The sequence below is a fragment of the Rhinolophus sinicus genome, linkage group LG11 (assembly GCF_036562045.2).
Source record: "Rhinolophus sinicus isolate RSC01 linkage group LG11, ASM3656204v1, whole genome shotgun sequence".
In the NCBI taxonomy this organism is placed as follows: domain Eukaryota; kingdom Metazoa; phylum Chordata; class Mammalia; order Chiroptera; family Rhinolophidae; genus Rhinolophus; species Rhinolophus sinicus.
In genome coordinates this window covers 6,381,180-6,401,943 of record NC_133760.1, presented here as the reverse complement: position 1 = coordinate 6,401,943, position 20,764 = coordinate 6,381,180, and the positions used below count along the sequence as shown (strand labels likewise).

Below are 20,764 nucleotides of genomic sequence, written 5' to 3'. Positions count from 1 at the left end.
AATTCAAAATTCAAAACATCCAGAAAGGCATGAAGTGGAAAATTCTAGTTCAACCACCCCAGAGCCATCCTCAGACCCAACCACTTTTAACATGTTTGCTTGCCAGAAAATTTCTCTTTATGTGTGTATCCTGTCTTTACTTATTTATTTTTAAATATAATTCAGATATTACTTTATATCTGGCTCTCTCCTTGCCTTTTCACTCTTTATAATATCTCAGACACCTGGCCAAATAATTACCACCTCCTTACCCTTCTAACCTTTTATTATGAAAATGTCAAAACATAGAAAAACATTAGAAGAATTATCCAGTGAACACCCCTATTCCCACCACCACTACAATGTTATTATATTTTATTATTTTATGATATTATGTCTGTGCATCCTTCCGTCCAGCTATCCATCCTTCTTTGTGATGCATTTCAAAGGAAGTTGCAGACGTTATTAGAACATTTCACTCTGAAAGTTCCAGGATACATGTCATTAAATAGACTTCAGTATTTGTTGATGGGTTTCTCTTTTCATAGATGATGTTTATGTACAATATACTGCACAAATCTGAAGTGTGACAGTTTTGAGAAATATGTGTGTCACCCAAACTCCTATAAGACATAAAAACCTCCTTTTGACAGGCTGGGTTCCAATGTTTGCAGGGTCCTGATTTTTTTATCTAGTTGTGATGTATTTATCCAGTCCCCCTGTTGTTCACGTACCTCTTACAAATGATGTTGCAATGAGCACCCTGGTGTATATTTCACTGGGCATTTCCTCCAGGGCACATATCTGTTCCATATATTTCTGGGGGTCACATTCATTTATGCATTCAGAAAATATGGTGTGCTGCCTGCATGGCAGACGCTGTTTCTTGGAGGTGGGTCATGGTAGAGGAGAATTTTTGCTCCCTCTTCCCCTCTACCAGTGGGGAAGACTGAATTAAACAAGTTAATAGACTAAAGAAAATAGTTACTAAGTATTAAAAGGGCTAGGAAAGAAGCAAACAGAATGCTGAGATGGGTAATAATGCACACGGAGGGGTGTCCCCTGTTTTAGTGGAGGTGGCCTGCATAATTGAAATGTTACCAAATGATCTCTCAGAGATGTTACTCTAATCGCTCTGCCATGGAGGGCAGGTGAGTTGCTTCTCTGCACTCTGGCCAAGGCCTGAGTCATTCCGCCAGAGTCGAGGGGCCCAGAGCAGCCAGGGATGCTTGCCCAGATGGTCACCAAGCGGAATTTCAGGAGGTGAGGAAGGGAACTGCTATCAGGCAAAGGCATGGCGGCTGGACACTGCACAGTGTGTTCTGGAAATGAGGCGTGTTGAACCCAGCTCAGGTTCCCAGAATCTTGGCAATACTCCTCAGAGAAAGGCGAGTTGACCACAGGCATCCTGCCGTGAGTCAGCAGGACAGCAGAGCTGCTGACAAAGTCATCATGGGCCCGATGGCATTCCTGGAAGAGAAGGCCCCGCACAGGAAGAGGGGGGCAGTTCCAGCCCCATGCAAACCCCAGAATCCCAGCAGCCTATCCGTTCACCTCCTGTGCACACAGTTTTCCCTCTGGTACCCACACGTGGCTCCTTCCCTCACCTCCTTCAGGGCTGCTCAAACGTCACCTCCTCAGAGGGCCCTCCCCTGACTCCTTCTATCTAAAATTGCAACACCGTCTCCCCAGGCGCCCCCTCTCCCCCACCTGCTTCATTGTTTTCCCATCACCATCCGTATATACTACATTTGTATATACTATTACATTTAAAACATTTTGTGTTAATTTCATTGTTCATTCAAACATAAGCTGTAGCAGGGTTTTTTTGTCAGTTGCCCCTGCTGTTGTATCCCTCAGTGCCTGGCACATAGTAGGTGCTCAATAAATATTTGTGGGCCGAATGAATGAATTTACCTCACCTCGGGCAAAAAAAGCCTACAGCTCCCAGGGATGGGGCACTCTCTTTGGACATCAGATTGGAAGGCCCCTGGAAAAGAGACCTTGGTTACCTCCTTGCTGGTGCTCCTTCTTCAAATGAGATCAGAGAGGGTTTGAGAGTGGCCTCAGGTCACAGAGAAAATCAAAGGCAGGCCTATACCGGAAGTGGAAGTTGCTTCTCTGCACATCCCTGGGTAGCCAAGATGGACACTGGCCAAACAAATGTTAGGTTATAATCATGGCTAATGGGCATTAAGAATTTATACAATGAGGTTCTTTTTAAAAATCTAACAGTAAAATTGATTTTTTTTGTGGGAATGTATAGTGCTACGAATTTTAACACATGTATAGATTTGTGTAACCATGACTACAGTCAGGACACAGAATTGTTCCATCATGTCTTTGTAGTCACATGCTTCCTCATCCCTAATTGCCCTCTCTCCCACCCCTTCCATCCGCACAACTGCTGATCTAGTCTCTGTCCATATTGCTATATCTTTTTGAAAATGTCATTGTATTAGTGTCCTATGGCTGCCGCAAAAAATGACCATAAATTGAGTGGCTTAAAACCACACAAATTTATTCTCATACACTTCTGGAGGTCAGAAGTTTGAAATCAGTGTCACTGGGCTAAAAGTGAAGTGTCAGCAGGGCTGGTTCCCCCTGGAGGCTCCTGGGGAGAATCCATTTCCTTCCATGCCTTTTCCAGCTTCTAGAAGCTTCCCGCATCCCTTGGCTTGTGGCCTCTTCCCCCACCTTCTAGGCCACAACGTAGCATCTTCCAGTCTCTCTCCTCTGACCTCTGCTTCCATTATTACACTTTCTCTTTCAGATTCTAACTCGGCTGCCTCCCACTTATAAGGACCCTTGCAGTTACATTTATCCCCTCCCCCCACCATCTCCCCATCTCAAAATCCTTAATCACAGCTTTTGTCATGCAGTGTAACATATTCCCCGAAGGATTGGGACGTGACATCGTTAGGGCCATTATTCAGCCCAGCACAGCCATGTAGATGGGATTATAGATTATGACCTTCTGAGCCTTTGAGACTCATCCGCGTCACTGTAGGTGTCAGTGATTTATTTCTTGTCATTGCCAAGTAGTTCGCGTGTGTCCATGTACCACTGTTTATCCACTCACCTGGTGAAGGACATTTGGGTTGTCCTTCAACACATGGGCGATTGGGCGATTATAAATTGTGTGCTAAAAACCTGCGAGTACAATGTTAGGTGTGAAAATAAGTTTTCGATTCTCTTGGGTGAACATGCAGGAGAGGGAGACTCTGCTTTAAAATCTGTGCTTATATTATGCTATTTCATTGAGATATACTAATATATAATACAATGTAATAATAATAATATACCCTAGGAGTTAAAAACTCATGTGACCAAGGGAGGGAGGTGGAGACTGAGACTCGTAAATATTATGTGAGTTACCTAAGGTCAAAGCCATGTCTTCCTGACTGCCCCCAACCCCAACCCCTCACAGTGTCTGCTCAGAATGAGCAGACCAGGGGAGAACCATGTGAAGAGATCAGAAGTGCTACCCCATGGCACTGGGTGGTTAGGGGTGCAAACTGTGGGGCCACACTGCCTGGGTTCAAATCCTATTTCTGCCCTCTGCAGCTGTGTGATATTAGCCAAGTGACTTTGCCTCTCTGTGCTTCGATTTCCTCATTTGTAACACGGAATAGCAATACCACCTGCCTTCTGAGGTTGTTGAGGAAATAAATGAATTAAAGCCCATAATGTACTGGTGAGTACTGTGCCAGGGCTAACTCTTAGTGTTATTTTTATTTTTTCAACTAATATTGACACACCCTCTGTGTATGCCAGTGTTTTTGGATATACAGGTAATTAAGACAGACCAAAAAAAAAAATACACACATACGTATATACATATATACATATATACATATATACATATATATATATATATATATATACGTATATATGTATATATATATATATATATATATATATATATATATATATATATATATATATCTGGCCTCATGGAGTTTACATGCAAGCTGAGAAGAAAGGCACAATCAATGTAATATGTAAACCATAAGAGCTTCTCAGAGGTGACAAGTGCCATGAGAAAGCAAGCAGGGTGAGGAGGTGGGGTGGGTTCAGTTGTAAACAGAGCTTCAGGGGAGGCCTCAGTGACAAGGAGTGATGTTGGAGCAAAGACCTGAAGGAGAAGAGGAAGCCAGTCACAGGCCTGAATGGAAGACAGAGAGAACAGGCAGTACAAAGGCCTCGAGGCAGGACTAGTCTGAAGTGTAACAGCAGGGAGATCAGTGCGGCTGGGGTTGAGTAAGCAAGGCAGAGAGGGTGAAAATGAAGGCAGAGAGGGATCAAGGCAGGTCATGCAGGGCTTTGCAGTCACAGTGAAGACTCTGCTTTTACTCTGAGTGAAAGGGGAGGCTTTTGAGCAGAGGGACAGGAGCTGACTCAGGTTCTAACCAGACCCCTCTGGCAGTTGCGTGTGGGAGAACTGACTGAAAGGGGCAGGGGTGAAGCAGGGAGATCAGTAAGGAGGTGACTGCAATAGTCCAGGCTAGAGGCTACTGCAGTATTTTAATCCTCACCAAATTCCCTCAAGGGAGGCCTTCCTATTTTCCTACTCCAGATGAGAAAACTTAGGCCCAGAATGGTTAAGGCATGTATGCAAGGTCACACAGCTAGTTGGTAGCAGAGCCTGGGTTCAAATTTAAATCTGTCCAACTTCACCCCATCTTCATTCCCCACTGTGTGGACTGGGCTGCCTCTGGAGTGGGTGACTGAGCCCCTACCACCAGGGGATTGGAACTGGTGACGTTTGTTTATTGCACACCTGTTGCATGCCAGGCTGAATGAGACTGACACATTGTGTCTTAGTGGCAGAGGGAGGGGTGGAGGCTCAATGACAGGTATTTACTGAGGCCTCCTTTGAAGACTGCTGTGTGACCTTGAGGAAATATATCAACCACTCTGGGCCTCCATTTCTTCTAGCACAAAGTGGAACTCGCAATACCCACCTCATGGGGTTCTGGGAGGAGTCTGTGGTAATGCATGTCCTTGGCATAGAATTTCCATAAAGGTGGCTCCCCTGCCCCACCTACCCTCCTGGGGTCAGAGGAAAGTCAGACAGGGTCTTGGAGATTTGAGGAGGCCAGAGAAGTGTGCAGGCCCAGGCTATGTAGGGCCTTGAGTTCCCAGCTGAGGAGCTGCGGCCATGAAGTGGATGAACAGGAGTCAGAGAATGGAGACCTAGAAACTGGGGAAGAGACTGGGTTGAGAGACTTTCTCTTTACTTTGCTCCAGGGGGCAAGGAGGAGATGTGAACTGGACCAGTGAAGTAGGTACAGAGAAGGAGAGCCAGTGCCGGTGGACTCTGGGGGTTGGAGGCAGGAGAGTTGACGTGTTGGGCCATTCTCAGAATCTCATGTCCTGGGGTCTCCCAAGCAGGGCAGGCCAAGCACCTCGTAGGAGGCTAAGCAGGTCCTCTGCTATTTGCCCATCATGTGGGCCCGTTATTCCTGCGGCAAGCCTCTGATCCAGCTCAATTGTCGTCTTCATTCCTTTGCTCCAGTTGAGTGACAGTCGCATGCCAGGCCTTGGACGTGGAATGGGAACAAAATGGGCTTGTGACCCAGGGAGAGGAAAGGCCACCCTAGGGCCAGGTTTGATTTACAAGGTGGGGAGAGAAGGCGCACAGCACCTGTTTTAGGGCACACAGTGCGATTCAGCCAAGCAGGGGACAGCATTCCTGGCAGAAGGAACAGCAGATGCAAAGGCCTGGAGGTGGGAATAGTGCTCAGTGCATTGTGGGGCCTTAGCTGGAGTGTGGGGTCCATGGAGAAGGAGGGACTGGGACAGAAACTCTACAGGGCTGAGGTTCAAATCCCAGCTCTGCTTGGTACTTGCCTTGTGGCCTTGGCCAAACTGCTTCCCCTCCCTGAACCCCCAATTTCTCACTTGTAGCATCCTAAAACGCAGGGAGATCCCAGCTCTCCTTCATCCATACCTCGTTTTTAGTGAATATTGGTGTTCAGTTATTATTTTTGTTTGTTTGTTTCTTTTTCTACTCTTTTTTTTTATTAGTTTCAGGTTTACAAAACAATGTAATAGTTAGACATTTCACCCCTCACAAAGTGATAACCCTGCTTTCCCAATCTGTTGCCTCTCTGACATCGTACATATCTATTATAATTCCATTGACTCTATTCCCTATGCTGTACTCCATATCCTGTGACTATACATATATTAAATTATAATTGACATTCATTATTATTCAGCTTCAGCTTCAGGTGTACAGCGCAGTGGTCAGGCATCTACACTGTCCATGAAGTGGCCTTCCTAATAAGACATGAGCCCATCTGACACCCTACAAAATCTTTACAACATTATTGATTATATTCCCCCAAACTGTCTTTCATATTCCCGTGGCAATCTTGTCGTTACCAATTTATGCTGTCTAATCCCTTCCCCTTCTTCCTCATCCCCGCTCCCCTCCCTTCTAGCAACCATCAGTTTTTCCTCTATATCTCTGAGACTTTCTGTTTACTTTGCTCATTTATTCTATTCTTTAGATTCCACGTATAAGTGAGATCATAGGGTATTTGTCTTTCTCCCACTGACTTGGTGTTCAGTTATTTATTGAACAACTGGTCATTCTGGGCTCTGAGGGCACAGCGGTTTTGACAGTGCTGGTCTGGACAGTGCTGGTCTGGAATGAGGCCAGTCTTTGGGAATCTCTAAAGACCCCACAGGGGATTCTAGTGCTCAGGGTTGAGAACCAAGGAGGCAGGGGGAGAACATAACCGATGCTGTCTAACTTTCCTTCGCTTTTTTTCTGGTAACCATTTTCATGCATTTGCACATTCATTCATTCACAAATTCATTCACCATACATTCATTCAGTCAGTCAAATAGTGGCTGAGCACCAGGATATCCCAGTGGATCCCACCCTGGCCCCCTGGGGTGTGGCTCAGACCCCTGATTTGGAGATGGTAAGTGCTCATTTATGCATTCAGGGAAGATCCAGGACTCTTCAAGGGCCCAAGATCCTTTCCTTGTTGGCGTCTCCATTTTCCTCTCCTGTAAACTGGGGCGGGACTTTCCCCCTGAGGAGCAGTCCCGAGATCAATGACTAAACTCCTAATGCTGAACGCTAACGTGAGCTTCGGTGTCCTGCGCATTTATCAGGAGCGAGGCCTTTCACATATTTTATCTCGTTTAATCCTCAGGTAGGATTAAAAACCCTGAGATAGAGATTATCCTCATGTGACAGACAAGGAAACTGAGGCTCAAAGAGGTGCGATCTGTTGCCACTGGCACAGAGAAAGCCAATGTCTAGGCACTTGCTACTTATCTGCCTGGTAACTCATGAACTCACAGCTCCCACCCACTGGGCTAAATCTGCCTAGCAACTGGTGACATCACGAAGACCACGGCTCAGCCTCAACCTATGGGGTACCTGATGACATCACTGAACAATAAAGTAGTAACGATGTGCTGAGGACCCATTGTGTGCCAAATGCTGTGCTAAGCAGTCCCTTCTTTGGGCTCACACAATGTCCAGTGTTGCCTCTATTACTGGGCATAATAATAATTTTAGCCCAGATGTATTAATTGCAGACCATGAGCCAATCATTTTTACAGCTATTGACACATTAAACCCTCCCATTATCCCAACTGTTAAAAAAATAATAAACATTTATATGGTGCTTACTCTGTGCCAGGCACAGTTCTAAGCATTTTTTTCTACACTCACAACCCTGTGAGGTAAAAATTATTATCATTATCCCCATTTTATGCACGAAAAAACAGAGAGGTTGAGTGACTTGCCTGCAGACACAGTTGGTGGGACATAGAATTAAAACCTACATATTCTGGCTCCAGGGTCTATGACGTTAACCAAGATACTGTGCTATTTCTCCTACTCCTGTCTTACCATTGAGAAAACTGAGGCACAGACAGATTAAGTATCGGGCCTCAGTTCTGGAAAAAATGCCAAAGCCAGTCTCTGTGCCTGAGATGTCCAACTCCAGAACTGTGCCCTTGCTCACGCCTGTACCACTTTAGTTCCTCAGAAGCAGGGACTGCAAATCCCCCACCCCTGTGAGGTGACCAGCCCGCTCTCCCTTTCTCCCCAGGAACAGACCCCAGGCAGAGACAGAGGGGCCCTTCGCCCGCAGACCACAGGCCACTCACCAGCTTTCCTTGCAGCTCCCCTCCTGACCCCATCTAGGGCTGCTGCCCTTTGGGAAGCTTGGCTGGCTGGGCTGAGCCTCACCAGGGCTCCAAGAGCCCTCCTGCGACCCCAGGCAGAGGACACAGTTCTCTAGCTTTTGTCTTTCTGCTCCAAGCCTGATCCTAGTGGCAGGCCTTGGAGAAATGCTCCATCTCGAAAATCTCCAAAGCTGGGGGAGGCCTTCAGGAAAGATGCCGGGAGCCCCCTGGGCAAGTCATAGCCTTCAGTAGGCCTCAGTTTCTTCATCTGTCAACTGGGCAGACAAAGCGGAACGAACAGAAAAGGCCTCTGTAAGTCAGCTGGGTTTTCAACCTCAGTGGGCCCGATACCTCACCTCCTTTTTATTAAAAACAGTTGTTTTAGTGGGGAGAGTATCTTTCTTCCTTTAATGTTTTATTCAGTGAATGTTTTGTTAAAGTAAAACTCACATGAGTGCTATGCACAGAGCTCAAAGGATTTTGCAAAGTGGGCACACCGTGTAACCAGCCCCCATCTGCCCCTACCCCTCACTTCCCCAACTTCCCCAAGGATAACCACCACCCCTCATTCTAACGCCATAGGTTACTGTCTCCTGTGTTTGAATTTCCCATAATTGGAATCATACAATCTGGATGCTAGCGTTCCTCATCCTTCGTTCAGCAATATGTTTCTGAGTTTCATCTGTGCAGTTGGACCCTCTTTATATAACAGGAGATTTGAAACATCCTCTTCATGATCTTGAAATGAAATCCACAGATGATATAACCCACTTACAATCTTTCCCCCAGTTCAATATATTGTCCTAAGGACACAAATGGAAGGTGATGCAGTATGGTGGCTAAGACTGGGCAGATTGGGGTTTTGCGGGGCCTGAAGCTTATATCATTTTGAGGGAGTTCTCCTTTAGAAAAGGAATCAAGACAGGTGGCAACAACCTTAGGTAGAGGGCATGTTCATTTAGAGTGACAAAAGACATTACAATAATTTCTTCATTTTGAAAGCTGATAAATGCTCTAAACATTTCAGAAAAATAATAACACTAGCTCCTGGGTTTGCACACTTCCAACCTGAGTGTCCCCCTCCACCATATACTTTTGGTGACTTGTGCCGTTGAACGCGTGATATTGTAATCCAACTTCTGTCTCCAAGTCTTCATGTCATTACACCCAATTCCTGCACCCAGCCAGCTCGCTGTAACATACACAGACGTGACTTTAAACCTTATCAATATCCCACAAACGGCCAATGAAATGTGTTCCCAATTCAACTTCACCTCAGTCAGGCCCCCAAAATCCCCATCCTTGTCCCACACCACAGATTGGAGATCCCGGAGGAGGTTGCAACAGAAAGAGATAGGATTAAACCGATTACTTTTAAAACATGTCACTTCTGACAATTTTACTTCCATGTATGGCTATGTGAACACATTTCGGGGAAAAGCAGCTTGAGTGAGGGGCTTGAAGCTCAAAACTATTTTAGCTTCACGGTGACTCCACATCTGGGTTAGCAGGTGGGCTCCGCTGATATGTGGCCATGTAGGCGTGGGCAGGGCAACCGACTTCTCTTACCCATGAGGAAACCAAGGCCAAATTGGGTGGTGAATTAGCATCTTCCTCGAGAGTTGGGGCGAAGAGTAAATGTATGGAAAGTGTTTAGCTCCACTATGCAGATGTGAAGTGTTCCACGTCCCCCCAGCTGGGTGGCTTTGGGCAAGTCACTCAACCTCTCTGTTCCTCGCTTTCTTCATCCATAAAATGGCAATAATAATTATTGTCACCTCACAGGGTTGTTGTGGGGTTTCAGTAAACCATCCTCACTTTGTAGATGAAAAAACGAGGTGCAGAGGAAGTTCTGTGCCAGGGTCCCACTAGCGAGTGGGGTGCCCCTTGCCCTCCTGACTGCCTGCCCTCCCTCCTCTCCTGACATTCCTCTGCCGCTTTTCGCCACTGCCACCGTGTGTCCTGGAGCCCTCAGCTGTAAAGCTGGAAGCAGTGCAGGCTCCTGGGACCTTGGAGGATGCTCAAATGCAGGCCCCCTCTTCCCAGGTGACCTCTGTCCTCACCTCCTCCCCATCCTCATGGTGTCTCCCTCACCCTCTTACAGCCAGAAGTTGTCAGGAGAGTACTTCCGGTACAAGGGCATCCCCTTCCCTGTCGGCATTTACTCACCTGAGAGCATCAGCATCACGGAGAACGCCGAGGTGCAGGACGATGACATCTTCATCATCACCTACCCCAAGTCAGGTACCTGCTGGGCTGGGCTGGGGAGGCAGGTGCTAGGGAGAGTGGGGGTGTGGGTGGCACAGGGGAGGAGATGGGCACACTGAGGACAACGGGAAGAGGAAAGTGGGGGCTGGATCTGTCCAGAACTGGGGTGACATTGGCCTTTTGCACTGGCAGGTCCCTCCCCCAGGAGCACCCTTCCCCCAGATCCCTCTCCTGCCCCAGGTCAGCTCTCATGTCCCCAGGGAGGCCTTCCCTGACCTCCTTGGTCAAAATAGCATCCCCATACACCTGAAACTAATTAAAAAAAAAAAAATAGCATCCCCCATACACCTGAAAGTAATAAAAAAAAAAAATAGCATCCCCATCCTGTCCTTCTCTATCCCCTTAACTAACCTCATTTTTTTTTTTTCGTGTATCACTACCAACCACTATATTATGTATTTATTTGTTGATTCATTCTCTGGTTTCCCCACTAGAACGTGAACTCCATGAAGGTAAATATTTTAGTTTGTCTTGTTCCCTGCGGTGTTCTTTGAGCCTAAAACAGTGCCTGGCACATCCTAAGTATTTAATTAATATTTGTAGGAGGAAGAAAGGGAGGAAAAGAGGGAAGGAGGGAGGTAGGTAAGGGTCTACAGCGACGTTACTCAAAGTCTCTTGGGGAGGTTTTAGTGAGAGAAGGGATGGATTTCAGCCTTTTCTTCTCTAAAATGATGGGATTAACGTCTTTATTTTTTTCAAAATATCTTTGAAAATTTTCAAAATATGACATTCACCCTTTTCAGCATGGAGTTATATGAGGGTCTTTTTGGTAACAGCTTTGAGATATAATTCATATACTATACAACTCACCCATCTTAAAGTGTACAATTCTATGGCTGTAGTATATTCATAGAGTTGTACAACCATCACTACAATCAATTTTAGAATATTTTTATAACACCAGCAAGAAACCCTGTACCCCTTAGCCATTACCTCCCAATCCCCACATCCAGGTCCCCAAGCCCCTGCTAACTAGCATCTACTTACTGTCTCTATAGATTTGCCTATGCTGAACATTTCATGTAAAGGAATCACACAATACATGGCCTTTATGGCTGGCTTCTTTCACTCAGCATGTTTTTAAGGTTTATCTTAATCAGTTCCTTACTGATTAGTATTTACTAGTTTCCAGTCCTTTGCCTTTATGCGCGATGTAAACTTTAGGCACAATGCCCCATCCCATACATGTATCATTTACACACATATGCATTTGCACACATATTTATTAATCATGTAGAATAAACTCCTGGATATAGAAATGCTTGGTCAAAGGGTCTGTGCATTTGCGATTTTGATGGATATAGCCAAATTTCCCTTCATCGGAGCTGTACAAGTACGTCCCCCGAAAAGCAGTCTGTGTGGGAAACCCCTTTGGAGTTGGACTGTGGTGATGTTTACACAGCACTGTGAATGTACTTGATGCTACTGAACTGTACACTGAAAAATGGTTAAATTGGTAAATTTTGTGTTCTGTGTATTTCACCACACACCCACACACAAAAAATTATTAACTAGTAACAGGATTAAACTACAAAGGGGTAGTAAAGAGAACCCCAACAGATACAGGAAGAGCCAATACTGGGAGCAGCCACTCCACCTAGGGCTGAAGCAGAGCGCCCAAGGAAATGTGCTGGGGTGGTGAGGGGAGGAAGTGGCACTGGTGTCATGGCACTGGGGCCGCTGTCCATCACAAAAGCCCGCTGACAGCAGCCCATAAGAACCAGGAACAGAAACCCCATCCTCCCGCTGGGTTCCTCCAGCGCCCTCTATTGACAGAGCTTGACATTGAGCTAGCTGACAAAGGAGAAATGGTTGCGGGTCCATCCAGCTCCAATTATCACAGAACAGGAAAAAGAAATGTGGATCCGGGGCCAAGAGGCAATACACTGAGAACCGGCACAGGGTGGCTGTTATAATCCAAGGCAATATAATACTATTATTTCTCGTCTGACTTGCCTGACCCCCTTCCAAGTCCTCTAAAATCGGGACCTGTGAACTGGGTCATTGATGAGATCCCTTCCTTCTACATGTTGTCTGTGGCTCTCCGTAAAATCAGGGGGTTACTCCCAAGAAGGGGTGGTGAAAATCGCTGAGATTTCAAGTCCAGACGCTTCCCCTATGTATTAGCAGGGTGCTTCTGCCCTGATAAATAAACCTCAGAATCTCAGAAGCTGGACCCAACAGAAGTTTATTTCTCATCCTGTAAACTCAAAGCAGTGCAGGATGGTTGGAGGAAAGTGGGGGGAAATCCAGCAGTCTCAGGCAGCCCTGCTCCCTCGGTCTTGTGGCTCTGCCGTCCCCAGGAGACTCATTTCCCCTGGCGTCTCAGCATCCAGCCAGCGACAGGGGATCGAGAGAGTGGGGGTCACGTGGGAGGAGTGTATGGGCCAGGCCTGGAAATGGCTGCACCTCATTGCCACCTGCATTTCCTTTGCCAGAACTCAGTCATATGGCCCACACACAGCTGCCAGAGAAGCTGGAAAATGTAGTCCCGTTGTATTCCTGGTAGGAAAATGAAATGGGGTTGGGCAGACAGCTAGCCAGTCTCCGCCACGTGCCACTTCCTAGCTTTGCCACCTGGGCCAGTGACCTTGTTTCTTTGAGCTTTAGTTTCCTGCCCTGAAAATAAAGACAACCAACCCCACCTTTTCCACTCGTTGTGAAGAGTCTGTGCAATAAAATACGTAGCCAATTGTGAAGTAAACGCAGCCATCATAAATCCGATGATAACCCCCTTTTTATCCCTCCGCACCGCCAATTAACTTGCCCATTTCTCCTGCCAGGCACCAACTGGATGATTGAGATCCTCAGCTTAATCCTAAAGGACGGGGATCCCTCCTGGATCCGCTCGGTGCCCATCTGGAAGCGGGCGCCCTGGTGTGAGACTATCATGGGTGCCTTCAGCCTCTCGGACCAGTCCAGCCCCCGCCTCATGAGTTCCCACCTTCCCATCCAGCTTTTCACGAAGACCTTCTTCAACTCCAAGGCCAAGGTGCAGGAGCAGGGAGGGGTGAGGTGGGGGGAGAGAAGGCACAACTAACAAATGAATTCAGCACATATTTATTGAGCACCTACTATGCCCTGGCTCTGATCTAGAACAGTAGTAAATAAACACAATGTAAGCCCACATTCTAAAAGAGTACAGGCAGTGAATAGATGGAATAAATAAGCAAAAAATGTAATATTTCCAAGGTGATAATTCACATTGAGAAAGAGAGTGGGCGTTAGAGTTAGGGGTGGGGGTTGCAATATAAATAGGGTGTGAAAGTTCCGTTTGAGGAAAGACCTGGGAGGTGAGGGAAGGAGTCAGGAGGAGGGTGTCTGGGGGAGAAAATTACAGGCAGAGGGAAGAGCAGGTGCAAAGGCCCTGGGGTGGGTGTGATATGCCTGAGGACCAGCAAGGAGGCCTGTGTGACTAGAGCCAAGTGAGAGAGGGGGAGAAGAGTGGAGATGACAGGGCCAAAAATATGCAGGGCTGTGTTGGCTGTGGCTGGGGCTTGGCTTGTGCTCTGAGCAGGACGGAGCAGGGGAGGGCTCTAGACAGAGACCGGAGGCGACTTAGGTCTTCACAGGCGCCCTCTGGTGGCGATGTGGGGAACAGTTCGTCACAGCGAGGGCAGAAGCAGAGAGTAGGCGACTGCAAGGGTCCAGGTGGGAGGTGCCGATGGAGGAGACCTGGGTGGTGGCCGTGGAGGTGAAAAAAGGGGGGGGATGGGTTTGGGGTGTATTTTGAAGGTGGAACCAGGAGAATTTGTTGACAGATTGGATGTGGGTGTGAGAGAAACAGATGAGTCAAGGGTGTCTCCAGGGTGTTTGGCTTCAGGAAGTGGGAGGATGGGGCTGTCAACAATTGAGATGGGGAGGACAGGGAGGAGAGGTTGGAGGGGGAAGATGGGGAGCTCTGCTGTGGCCCATCAACATCCAGGTGGAGATTGCTAGTGGCAGTGAGATAGACGAATCTGGATTTGACAGGAGAGAACAGGGCTGGACACATATATTTGCACTTTGTTGCTGGATAGATAGATAATTAAAACCAGGAGACTGGTAGGATCACTGAGGAGGTGAGTGTAGACAGAGACAATATAGGGACTGTAATCCAGGAGTCCCCAAGACCACCCTAAGTCTCCATAATTCACTAGGACTCAGAACTCAGCGAAAACGGTGGAACTTACAGTTATAGTTTGTTACACTGAAAGGACACAGATTAAAATCAGCTGAGGGAAGAGGCAGGTGGAGCAAGGAGAGACCAAGCACCAGTTCCCATTGTCTCTCCCAATAGAGTCTCATGGGTAGCACTTAATCCTCCCAGCAACTACATGTGACAACAAGCAGAGTCTCACCCACCAGGGATGCTCACCTGAGCCTTGGTGTCTAGGGTTGGCCATGTAGACATGGCTGACCACCATATAGCTGACCTTGGTCTTGGGGAAAGAGATGGTTGTCAGGAAAGGACATACCTGATGGGACTTGGGGGTGTGGGTTGGTTGTAGAATATAAACCTTGTAAACAGATTGGAGCCAGGTCACTGGGGCCTCTAATGCCAGGCCCAGGGCCTGGGGCTCTACCCAGGGGTGCTGGACAGCCAAAGAGGACAGACTCGGCTCTGGGTGTAGAAAGACCTTCTGGAAGCATGTGGAAGTTGGGAGACTGGGACGAAGGTCCATACAGGAAAGGATGTGGCTGGGGCCTTGGCTCTGGGAATAGGAAGCCTTCTCTTCTCTTTTGGTCAACACTTCTCACCCTGATCTCCCCCATCCTGAACCCCATGCCTTCCTCCTCCACTCTTTATTCCCGAAAGCCAAACTGTCTCTCCATCTGATTCATAAACAGCTCCCCTCTCCTCCTAGAATGTGGTTGGAGGGAGCTCTCCTCATCTTCTGGGATGCGGTGAAATTATCTGAGCTACCATTAGCTGGGAAGTCCTCTGAGAAGTCTACCCCGAGTCCTTCCTGCTGCAGGGTCAGAAGAGATGGGAGCTCAAGGCCCTGAGGGTTTGGGGTCCAGCCATGTCTGATACCTTCTCCCTTCTCCTCAACACCCATGCACAGGTGATCTACATGGGCCGGAACCCCCGGGATGTTGCCGTCTCGCTCTATCATTACTCCAAGATCGCTGGGCAGTTGAAGGATCCCGGCACGCCTGACCAGTTCCTGCAGAACTTCCTCAAAGGCGAAGGTGAGGACGGGGGCAAAGTGGGGTCGGGGGAGCCCCTAGTGGACCCAGACTGGAAGAGCGACAGAAGAGGGATGAGAAAGGAGAGAGAGAAGCAGAGACACAGGGTGTTATAAAGAGTGATGGAGACAGAGAGGGGACCAAGAGAAACAGATTGAGAGAGACAGAGGGAGAGAGGGAGACCAAAAGGCTGAGAGAGAAACCAAAATACAATGAGAGATGCAGAAATGGGGAGAAAGAGCTAGAGAAAGACTGAGAGACACGGAGTAAGCCAGAGACAGACAGATATGCAGACACATAGATACAGAGACACTGAGAGAGAAACAAAAAGAGAGATATGGAGAAATAAACGCAGAAAGGGATGGAGACAGAGACGAAGAGACAGAGGGACACGGGACGCTAGATGTAGGAGTCTGGGGGGTGGGGAGGCACCCAGCTCAGAGGGACCAGACCTAAGACGGTGTAGGACTAGTTAGTCCCCTCTGAGCCACAGCGGGGTGGCCTTGCTGCCTGGCCCTCACCTCTCGCCCCTCCTCCCGCAGTGCAGTTCGGCTCCTGGTTCGACCACATTAAAGGATGGATTCGGATGCAGGGCAAAGAGAACTTCCTGTTTATCACCTATGAAGAGCTGCAGGAGGTGATTAAGCTACACACACGTTGGCCCAGCAGCCCCCCACTCCTCCCCTCCTCACGGCCCCCATTTCCCTTCCAGTAAGGCCTGCTCTGCCACCGATCCAGGTGCTGGGGCAACAGCAGTGAACAGAACAGGGTTCCTGAGCCCGCGAGTGGGAGAGGGACCATGGACAAATAAATAAAATAGATGGCAGCTGGGAAGAAGAGCTAAGGAGAAAAGGCCAGCGAGAAAGGAGAATAAAGAATGTGTCCAAACACACGATTTTGAGTAGAGTGGTTGGGGGAGGCCTCCAGGAAAAGATAACGCTCAAGTGAAGAACTGAAGGAGGAGAGGGAGCCATGGAGATATCTGGGGAAAGTGTCCCCGGCAGAGGACCAGCGAGTGCAAAAGCTCTGGGGTGAGAGTTCCAAGGATTGGAAAGAAGCCTAATGCCCAGAGCTCAGTGAGTGGGGGTGGGGGTGGGAAATGAGGCCCAATGGTGAGGACTTTGGCTTTTCTCTGAGTAGGTGGGAGCCACAGGTGGGCTCTGAGCAGGGGAGGAGATAAGATGGGTGAGATCATGCGAAGCTGTGGCACATGGGAAGTGAGTATCAATGATGGTTGTGGCCTGAAAGGCAGAGGAAAGTAGTGGAAGGAACAACCTGGAGTTAGATTGGGATCCTGTCCAAACCCCATCAGATGTAACCTGGGACAGGCACCTGGGAGAGAGACACCTTCTGGCTGGGGAAATCAGGGAGGTCTTCCTGGAAGAAGAGACCGTGCAGAATGCCTATGGCTTTACCTGGCTTCAAGAAGGATGCAGGGCTTCTAGCTGGAACAATCCACAGTGAATGTGCCCAACCATTCTTGGTTCTCAGCAAAGGTCTGTTCTGAGAATCTGAGAGAGGCTCTCAGATTGTGTCTCAGATATGTGTCCCTTCACCAATGGCCCCAGACATGTTCGCTTCCTGTGTGTACACTTCATGTATTTTTTGTATTCTCCTTTCTCTTGGTACTTTTTATAGTGGAAAGAGCCTGGATTTTGGTGTCCAACAAAGCAGTTAAAATCCTCTTAAACTCTCTCAGAGCCTCAGCAGTCTCATCCTTAAAATGGGTCAAAAATGCCAGCTTACGGGGCTGTTGTGAGGACCACAATACCTGGCACTGGCATATTGTAACCACCTGACAAGGTTAGATACCAAAATGTTAGTATAGTGTGTAAAGCAAGAGTGATTAGGTTCTGAGTGTGTGTGTGGGGCTATCTAATTAGTAATAACAGTAACGGCAAATGCCATGTACCAAATGTTGCACATGAATTATTTCACTTAATCCTTGCAAAGTACTGACAGGAAAGTGACATATGAGATCAAACCACATGAAATTGCTGATTTATGGTAAACTTATATTGTTCACCCCAATAGTGTTATTATCCCCATTTTAAGAGGGGGAAACTGGTGGTTTATAATATAGAGAGAGTTGATAACTTGTCTGAGGCACACAATTCTTCATTGGGGACCCCATGGGTTGTTGTTTTGTCTTTTTTTTAAAAGATTTTATTGGGGAAGGGGAACAGGACTTTATTGGGGAACAGTGTGTACTTCCAGGCCTTTTTTCCAAGTCAAGTTGTCCTTTCAATCTTAGTTGTGGAGGGTGCTGTTCAGCTTCAAGTTGTTGTCCTTTCAGTCTTAGTTGTGGAGGACGCAGCTCAGCTCCAGGTCCAGTTGCTGTTTCTAGTTGTAGGGGGCGCTGCCCATCATCCCTTGTGGGAGTCAAACCGGCAACCTTGTGGTTGAGAGCCCACTGGCCCATGTGGGAATTGAACCGGCAGCCTTCAGAGTTAGGAGCATGGAGCTCTAACCGCCTGAGCCACCGGGACGACCCCTAATTTTTTTTTTTTATTGGGGAATATTGAGGAACAGTGTTTTTTCCCAGGGCCCATCAACTCCTAGTTGTTGTCCTTCAATCTAGTTGTGAAGGATGCAGCTCAGGTCCAAGTCCAGTTGCCGTTTTCAATCTTTAGTTGCAGGGGGCGCAGCCCACCATCCCATGTGGGAATTGAATGGGCAACCTTGCTGTTAAGAGCGCACTCTCTAACCAACTGAACCATCCGGCCTCCCCCTGGTAAAGTTATTTTGATGGGAAGATCCAGAAAAGATTTTGGCATTACCCCTCCCCCCTCTTTTCCATCCAGCTTTATTCTCCAAACCAGAAACTGGGCCATGCAGTCTGACAGAGCTTCTGGGCTGCCCCTGGGTGTGAGGAACTGCCAACATGTTAGAATTTCTGGGACACGTCAGTGGTTCAAAAGGATAAACGGATGGATGGTTATGAAACCAGGAATGACCTGGAAAAAGGGGCTGTGGGGTTTGTGGAGCTGACCAGAAGGCTGATTGTCCCAGGTGCAGATCAGAGACGGCAGCAAGATAGAGAGGATTGCAGGCTTTTGGGACCCAAATCTGAGCTCCTCCCTGGCTGTGTGACCCTGGCCAATTATCTTCCCCTCTGTGGGCCTCCATTTACTGATTGGGGTACTGACATCTTTCTACAAGGCGGTTTTTTTTTGTGGTTTTTTTTGGGCTTAAAAAAACCCAGAGGTTTATTCTCTCACAGTTCTGGAGGACAGAAGTCTGAAATCTAGGAGTTGGCAGGGTTAGTTGCATCTTGGAGGCTCAGAGGGAGAACCTGCTCCATATTTCCTCTCTTAGCTTCTGGGGTTGCCTCTGCAAGGCTACTGACAGGATCGGCACAGATATACATGAGGGGCTTGGACCAGAGCTTGGTGCACAGTAGGTGCTCAATCCACAGTGACTCGAACCATCATTATCATGAGGGAGGAGACACTTGTGCTGCATCTGGATGGGGAAGTTTGCCAGGTGGTGCAGGTTGGCGCTGGGCTTCCCTGGCAGCCCCATGCCAAAGCTTGCAAGGAGGAAAGTGTAGGGGGCGGTGAGACCTGGAAGAGAGGGTGGGGAGCAGCTGGAAAGGTGACCACACCTGTCCTTGAAAGCCAGGCCTGGGGGTTGGGACTCTTGTCCTGGGGCACTGGAAGCCACAGGAGAGCTGGGAGTAGGCTCAGCTCTGGGTGTGGGGGACTGGAGGCTTGGAGGCCAGGGAAGAGGCTGGGACATGGGTCCCCAGGGAGAGAATGAGGCCTGACCAGTGCTAGGGCTATGAGGACATAGAGGAAGGGATGGGGCAGAGAGAGTCAAGAGCAGACGGACAGGGCCTATGACTGACAGGATTGAGGGGGGAAGGGAAGAGGGAGGGGTGAGGGGGGCCAGGAGTCTGGCCCTGCGACAGGGTGAGTGATGGAGCCGTTCTGGGATGGGGGCCTGCAGGAAGAGTAGGTTTGGGGCACAGGCCAGCTGAGGCCTATTTCTAACCTGAAGGAAGGTGATTCTGCATGAAGTACCAGACTAACCTCTGCCCCCTGCTGTGACCTCTGACCCAGCCCCGCCTCTTCCCTCCCACCCATAGAACACTACAAAATCCAACACCGCAAAAAAAACAAAAACAAAAAACCCTTGGCTTGGAAGTGGGGAAACTGGGGCAAAGAGGGGAAGTCAGTTTGTACTCAGACATCCAAACTCTAGGTCTGGTGCTCTTTCTTCCCCTGGGGTCCCCTCCCTCTTCCTGGCCCCCCTGATCCCTTCTTCCCTGCCCCCAGGATCTCCACGGATCCGTGCAGCGTGTCTGCCAGTTCCTGGGCCGGCAGCTGAGCGAGGAGGCACTGGGCTCCGTCGTCGCTCACTCAGCCTTCAGTGCCATGAAGGCCAACGCCATGTCCAACTTCACGCTGCTGCCCCCCAGCCTGCTGGACCAGCGCCATGGTGCCTTCCTCCGGAAAGGTACGGGGGCTGTGGGCTTCTAAGCCCCACTAGGACACTGCCTGGCTGTGTGGCATGGGCGAGTTGTTTAACCTCTCTGGACCTCAGCTTCCTCAGTTCTGAATAGATCTGTCTTCACAGGGTCACTGTGGACTCAGGATTGACTCCACACACAGGGCTTAGAACGGGGTGGGGCCTGGACACAGCAGGGGCTTCAGATGTGCCTGCCACCCCAGGCCTGCCACTGCCTCTCAGAGAGCTCCAAACAGGAACAGAACGCCTGTGTGCACAGCCACAGCCAGCTCTGAATCGCTAGGAGGCTCTTCAGAGTCTGCGTGAATCCTTCCTGCATTAATGTTTACCCCAGAGACATTCAAGTGTGTTATGAGGTGAGGGTAGGAGTGTGTTCATTTCCTGTTGCTGCTGTTAACAAAATTCCACCAATTTAGTGGCTTAACACAGCACGCATGTACTCTCTCATAGTTCTGGAGGTCATATGTCCAAAACCAGTCTCACTGGGCTAAAATCAAAGTGTCATAAGGACCGTGTTCCTTATGGAGGCTCTAGGGCAGAACTGTCCTCTGCCTCTTCAGTTTCCAGATCTGCCTGTGTTCCTTGGCTCATGGCCTCTTCTTCCATCTTCAAAGCCAGCAGTGTAGCATGTTCTGACTCTGACCCTCCTGCCTCCTCCTACAGGACCCCTGTGATTAAATGGGGTCACCTGGATAATACAAAATCATCT

General features: G+C 48.5%; 1 protein-coding gene across 1 annotated transcript in view; it reads left to right on the top strand.

Annotated features, from left to right (window-relative positions):
• Positions 1 to 20,764, top strand: part of SULT2B1 (sulfotransferase family 2B member 1) — a 28,861-nt gene that overhangs the window by 6,993 nt on the left and 1,104 nt on the right. The window contains exons 2-6 of the mRNA XM_019741466.2: positions 10,247 to 10,386; positions 13,194 to 13,402; positions 15,459 to 15,585; positions 16,125 to 16,219; positions 19,863 to 20,043. Coding sequence (XP_019597025.1) covers positions 10,247 to 10,386; positions 13,194 to 13,402; positions 15,459 to 15,585; positions 16,125 to 16,219; positions 19,863 to 20,043 — 752 coding nt within the window. The remainder of the gene's footprint in view (positions 1 to 10,246; positions 10,387 to 13,193; positions 13,403 to 15,458; positions 15,586 to 16,124; positions 16,220 to 19,862; positions 20,044 to 20,764) is intronic.